Raw genomic sequence first — 6,698 nt, 5'->3', positions numbered from 1 at the left:
GGAAGAAATGCATGGATATCATATATTATGTTAATTGCGCTGGGGTGGGTGTGACAGATGGCCGCTCGACCACACCCTCTCTTATATCATGGCGGTGTTGGGTGTGGCACAAAACCACACACAAAATTCTTAAAGGGGTACAATATTTTACCCATATTGTAAATGAGCTGTCTAGCTAAGAATGATTTTCTGGGCTGGGATTCTGCAGTTATTTTGAATACCCTATTGCTTTTCAGTATCCGCTTGCGATGCACATAGGATTATGGTGTAATATGACCTAAAGTTACTTCAGGCAGATCTTTCAGGCATGTTGTCAAACCAAATAATATGATACCTACATAAGATACGTGATCTTCCTCTGACTACAGTTGGCGGTGCTGTCTGCTGTCCTGCGGTGAGGATTTTGCATCTTTGTGCGATTTCACTGCATTTCCCAGAGTTCCACGCGGCCAAACCAGGAAGAACAACACCAGAAGTATGCGACGGTAAATATGCTCTACTAAACATCTTTCTACAGTTGCTTTGGTTTGATTTTTCCTTACTTGGTTAGCTAACGTTGCTATTAAACATTCATACGAGAATAGTAACTTATATTGATATTGTTATGACACAATGCTTGTCTTTTCAGTAAGTTCAGCTAGATCTAGCATAACGCGTTAACGTTAGCTAAACTCTAACGTTAGCTAAATATCTATTAGAGTGGAACAGATGACGTTATGGTTTTGCTTAATTGATTGATTGAATAATTATCCAGTGTATTTTAGAAATGCATATAGCTTCTAGCTAACGTTAACCAAATACAGCCTCGAGCCTGACATTGGGAAGCGTATTACTTTTTGTAAGCTACTATTGTGGGGCCAACCTAACACACAAAACAACAACTCCCTCGAGCTAGGCCAACAACAAAATGGTAATCTGGTTGAAATACAATTTTTCTGTCACCTGTCAAATCTACCAAACCAAACTCAACCGAATATTGTTGGATTACTGCAGTCCATCAAAACGTAGTAAGCGTGTTGGGAGTCCATCACCTGCACCCCATACTCTCCGTACGATCAGGCCTGATAGTATTGCTTCATTACACACACACACACACACATACACACATTCAAAGCCTCATTACACAGAGAGAGAGACACACGCATTGAAAGCCTCATCCCTGATCCCGCACATGTCACACTCAAAACTACATAATACACACACACATACTCAAAGCTGCATTACACACACAAACACACTTAAGCTTAGTTTATACTGTATAAAACAAGCTATGGCTCATAGCTCATAGACACACATAACATGACAGTATAAATTAGGCTTAATTTAGGCATAATGTGTGTCTGTGAGCCATAGCTTGTCTTATACGCTTAAACTAGGCTTTAGTTGGTATGTGACATCTACAGTATTGTGTCAGGGCTAAGTCCTTTGTGTGTGTGTGTGTGTGTGTGTGTGTGTGTGTGTGTGTGTGTGTGTGTGTGTGTGTTGGTCAGAGTGACGCGCCATGCGTGTGAGGAGGGGCCTGTCTTGGAGGACCAGGAGACGGAGGGGCAGAGGCGGCTCCACACCCTCCTCCTGCAGCAGCTGGACACGGACGCCAGCATCGACCGGTCAGACTCCTGACGCACTCCGCCGCGCGCTTGACTCAAGTTTGACGGAGTGACCTATTGACTGAATGATCGATGTATAATAACAGTTGTACATGAAGTGCATGTACGACTCATTAGTCACTCCTATAAAATAAAAAAGGTCCCCTTTTCACGACTGCAGTCGCACCTGAACTAACTCCCGTTAATAGATTAACGAAGCTGCTTAATCGGACGCAAACATTGTAAATCAGTGAAGTTGATCCGCTGGGTAAGCTCCGCCCCTTTGTCGTGACAGATGCGTGGCCAAGAGGAAGTGCTTTGCCCCGGCGGCCGTGTACAAGCCGTTTGGGGAGCAGGCGGCGGGCGTGAGGAGCCTGGGTCAGTTCAAGACCCTGCAGGACGGGGAGCAGCAGCTGGCCAGCCTGAGGGAGCTGGGGCTGACCGACCCCGAGGTCCAGCTGTGGCTCGGCAGAGACGCCCCCGACCCCGCAGAGAAGGCGAGTACGGTAACGGTCCGGACCAGTATGGGAAGAGTCTGGACCAGTAGTGTAACAGTCTTGACCAGTATGGGAAGAGTCTGGACCAGTAGTGTAACAGTCTTGACCAGTATGGTAACAGTCTGGACCAGTATGGGAAGAGTCTGGACCAGTAGTGTAACAGTCTTGACCAGTATGGTAACAGTCTGGACCAGTAGTGTAACAGTCTGAACCAGTAGAGTAACAGTCTGGACCAGTATGGGAAGTGTCTGGACCAGTAGTGTAACAGTCTTGACCAGTATGGTAACAGTCTGGACCAGTAGTGTAACAGTCTGAACCAGTAGAGTAACAGTCTGGACCAGTAGTGTAACAGTCTGGACCAGTAGTGTTACAGTCTGGACCAGTAGTGGAACAGTAGTGGAACAGTCTGGACCAGTAGTGTAACAGTCTTGACCAGTACGGTAACAGTCCGGACCAGTACGGTAACAGTCTGGACCAGTACGGTAACAGTCTGGACCAGTATGGGATCAGTGTGGACCAGTAGTGTAGGCGAGGGCGTACAGAGCAGACCCGGGTCCAAAACCCTTTTGGTTGCTCTCATCCGGCATCATGCTCCGAAAAAACTGTGAATCCCACTCACCTGATACCTCAGCCTCAAGCAAACGCTAAAGTAATTGAAAGGATTTCAAATAAGTATTTCAACCCAGGTCTGATGCACTATGTGGAGTGTATACTACCCACTTCTGCATGGCCATCACCACTCCTCCAGTGGTCTCACACACCCCAGCCCAACAGACGGGCCTCTCTCTCTGTTCACACGGCACGACGCACCACCTCTACGGCCAGGTGTCTCTGACACACAGACCAGGTTTCAAGTTTTCGGTTGTTTCTCAAAGGATCACTCAGCCGATGACTGGGCGGCTGGATGTTGACACTCGGCTGCGGGGGATCATTCTTCTATCGTACTCCAAATCCCATAAAGCCCCTGTTCCTGACGCTCCACCCTAGAGGAGACTAAGGACACAGACAGCATGTGATTCACATCGTAGTTTCACTGTTATTTTCTGTGTCACAGGGTGTGTGTGTGGGTGTGTGTGTGTGTGTGTGTGTGTGTGTGTGTGCGCGTGTGTGTGTGTGTGTGTGTGCGCGCGCGTGTGGGTGGGTGTGTGTGTGTGTGTGTGTGTGTGTGTGTGTGTGTGAGTGAGCACAGATAATTCTTCATACTAGACTCACAAGTCAGTGTCTAAGCACTTCGCTCAATTAGAGACTGAGGACGTTCGTCCAGATGTTGTCGCTTAAAGTGGGCGGAGACAGTTTCAGAGTAAAACCCAAAAAACTGCCTTGCAGAACCAAGCCAGAGTCTTTAGGGCGTAGGTTTGCTCAGGTGTGAACCAATCCAAAGCAGTAGGCGTGGCCGTTGTACCGACTATCTTGAATGTAGAAATCTCCAGACGATTGGAAGGCGTAGATCTCCGATCATCTGGTATATCGCGAGACTATCTTCATACTGCTGGGTCGTGTGTGTGTGTGTGCACTGCACGCGCGTGTGTGTGTGCGTCTGTCTGCATCTGTGAGTGTGTGTGTGTGTCAGCTAGTGACATCTATACGCATGCCGCAGGGTGTGTGCGCGGCGCCAGGCGCGAGGCAGCAGCGGCTGCAGGTCATCAGGGACAAGATGGCGGCACGGGCGGCGGTCCTGGCCCTCCCCCAGCGCCTCTCCGCCAGCCGGCCGCTGACGCGCCGCGAGATGGAGATCGAACGCGCGCTGTTCCACGGCAACGATCGCCTGGGCTTCCTCGCAGCCCTCTATCACCAAGGTAGAGGGGGAGGAGCTTGTTGTCATGTGTGTCTAGAGCAACACGACATTTATACACTGAACACTAGACTGACAACTTTTTTTTCTCATTATACAAATAATGTTGGCATCACGACTGTCTAGCTGCCAATGGAAGAACCTTGTCATTGTCAGTAATGTTTATAAGTGTAATGTTTATGTCTGCATTACAGATGCAGCCGATCAGCAGCAGGAGGCGCCAGGCTCCTCGGACCCTCTGGATTCTGTCTACAGAGACGTCCTTGGCGAGGGCGCCAAACAGACGACTTCGTCTCAGGACTGCGAGGAGGCGCAAACCACCCCAGACGGCCCACATCTGCTTCAGACTCCTCTGGACCGTGTCTCTGACCAATCGCAGAGCTCACAGAAACACGCCAGCCACTCCCAGGGCTGGGGTGACTGTCAGCCTGAGACGTCTGGAAGCAGGGACGTAGCTTCTGGCCAATCAGGTTTAAGCCAGGACACTATAGACCAATCACAGCCAAAGGACAGAGCAGGACACCAGCGGTTGGCTGCTCCAAAGAGGATCAACCTGAGCCAGCCAATCGGAAGGCTCTGTGGAGCAGCAAAGGCGGGGACAGGCGCTCCACTGACAGTCAGAGGGGAGATCGCTGATATTACCGACGAAGAGATTTTGGAGAACCGAGAATCCAAGCAGGGGATCCAGAACATCCCGAGGTTCCAGAACTACAGTCCGGGGGAACCATCCAAGGTATCGGGGCTTCAGCGGAACTATACACAAACAAAAGTGTTTTTTCGTGAGACATGTTGTACTAAAATTACCTCACTTCCTCTTGACCTCAGTCATATGAATATATGTAAAATATATGATGTTAGATGCTGATACTGAATAATCAAAATGAAATATGGTTATTTTAACCTTTTTTCTTTCAAGTGGCTGGTGAAGTATTGAGACGGTTTTTCTACGTTGAGACACACCATCACTACGTGGTTTCCTCTTGAAGCTCTTCGTTCACGGTCTTGTGTTGTCTGGCCCCGTGGCCCCGTAGGTGCTGTGCGTCAGGAACCTGAGTGCGCAGGCGTCGGTGGCCCAGCTGGTGGCGCTGTTCTCCAGGTTCGAGAAGGATGGCGGGCCTCCGGTCCTGTACCGCCTACTGACCGGTAGACTAAAGGGACAGGCCTTCATCACACTCTCAGGTAACACCCTACCTCCTTCCCTCTTTCATTCTCTCCCTCCATCTCTCGCAATCTAATTCAAAGGGGCTTTATTGGCATGGGAAATGTGTTTTTTGCTACCAAAGCAAGTGAAAAAATACAAATAAAAATAGAAATGAAAGCAAAACAAATAACAGAACATTTTCTTTAAACGTTACACTTCTTTACACTTACACTCATTTAACCGTGTACACTTCTTTAAAGGAATAGAGGCTTCAAAAGGGCAATAAATAAATGAATAATAAAAATCTGCCTCTCTCTCTCTGCCTCACATTCCATACACACCCTCGTTGTGTATAAACTTCAAAGCTCTCTCTCGTCTCCAGTCTCTCCCTCTCTCCCCAATAGTATCCTTTTTACCGAGGACTGGAAAGTAACACAGTAGTGTGTGTGTGTGTTTGTGTGTGTGTGTGTGTGTTTGACCCATGTGTGTCGGTGCCTTTCTCATTCACCCAGCCCAGACTACCATTCTACCATCTACATACCATTTACAGTTTACATTCAAATAAGGAAGCATGAAGCAACTTAAAGTAGTCTTTCCTTGTGCTTTCATACACTCTCATCCTGGTGCTTTCATACACTCTCATCCTTGTGTTTTCATACACTCTCATCCTCTGGTGCTTTCATACACTCTCATCCTGGTGCTTTCACACACTCATCCTGGTGCTTTCATACACTCTCATCCTCTGGTTCTTTCACACACTCTCATCCTGGTGCTCTCGCACACTCTCATCCTAGTGCTCTCATACACTCTCATCCTGGTGCTCTCACACACTCTCATCCTGGTGCTCTCACACACTCTCATCCTGGTCCTTTTCTCTGCAGACACGGAGACGGCCCAGCGAGCTCTGGCGCTGGTGAACGGGTACCGGTTGCTAGGGAAACCCCTGGTGATGGAGTTTGGCCGGCAACAGAGGGATGAAGCGAAGGAGAGGAGGAGGGAGGAGGAGGAGGAGGAGGAGAGGAAACGGAGAGGGAGTGACCCGCCTTTCCAAGACCGCAACAACACCGCCACGGCCCCGCCCACACAGACAGAGACGTGAGGCTGATGGGAGATGGATGACTGACGGATGACAAATGAAAGAGTGGGGACCGAGTCCGCCTGGACCGGTGATTGATGAAGGACAGAGAGGGGGGGTTGATGAAAAGCTGCTGGACAACCCCCAGTCCAGGGTTGCCAGGTTTGATGTACACGTGCCCCAATACTTTTCTGTGGACCGATTGCTAATGTTTCAGCGAGGGTTCATATTTCCTGGTCATTGTTTTGTTGCTGAGCATCATCAATAAAAGAGACAGGTGTTTTGTGTTCTCGTTATCCCAGGGCCCGTTCTTCGTCGTTTCACAAAGCCAGGCTAATTTGACACATCCGCGATTGACTTCACAGGCTCATTTATTATACCCGGGATTATCGGTTCTCCATAACATATCTTGGATGTTATTATCTCGCTGACTTAAGCCAGATGTCGTTCATCAAGGATAAGAGCATGTTCCCATTGGATAGGAAAGGACGACCAATGGCACGCCGCCAAAGCAATGATTTGGTGAAGACGGAAGATTGTGCTGCCGGTGTCAGCGTGGAGGGGGAAGGACATTATGATGGATCTGTCCATAGTTGGACTTGAAGGA

At 48.8% G+C, this 6,698-nt stretch overlaps 1 protein-coding gene across 1 annotated transcript; it reads left to right on the top strand.

The window, feature by feature from the left end:
• Positions 1 to 386: 386 nt before the first annotated feature.
• rbm41 (RNA binding motif protein 41) lies at positions 387 to 6,349 on the top strand. Its single transcript, XM_084438842.1, has 7 exons — positions 387 to 485; positions 1,491 to 1,607; positions 1,882 to 2,083; positions 3,681 to 3,879; positions 4,070 to 4,608; positions 4,907 to 5,054; positions 5,898 to 6,349. Exons 1-7 carry the CDS (start codon positions 478 to 480, stop codon positions 6,113 to 6,115), a joined length of 1,431 nt encoding a protein of 476 aa, XP_084294968.1. The 5' UTR covers positions 387 to 477; the 3' UTR covers positions 6,116 to 6,349.
• Positions 6,350 to 6,698: the final 349 nt, after the last annotated feature.

The sequence above is a fragment of the Borostomias antarcticus genome (genome assembly GCF_949987555.1).
Source record: "Borostomias antarcticus genome assembly, chromosome: 1".
Lineage (NCBI taxonomy): Eukaryota > Metazoa > Chordata > Actinopteri > Stomiiformes > Stomiidae > Borostomias > Borostomias antarcticus.
The sequence above is the reverse complement of the archived record's forward strand: the minus strand, read 5'-3'. Positions and strand labels throughout refer to the sequence as shown.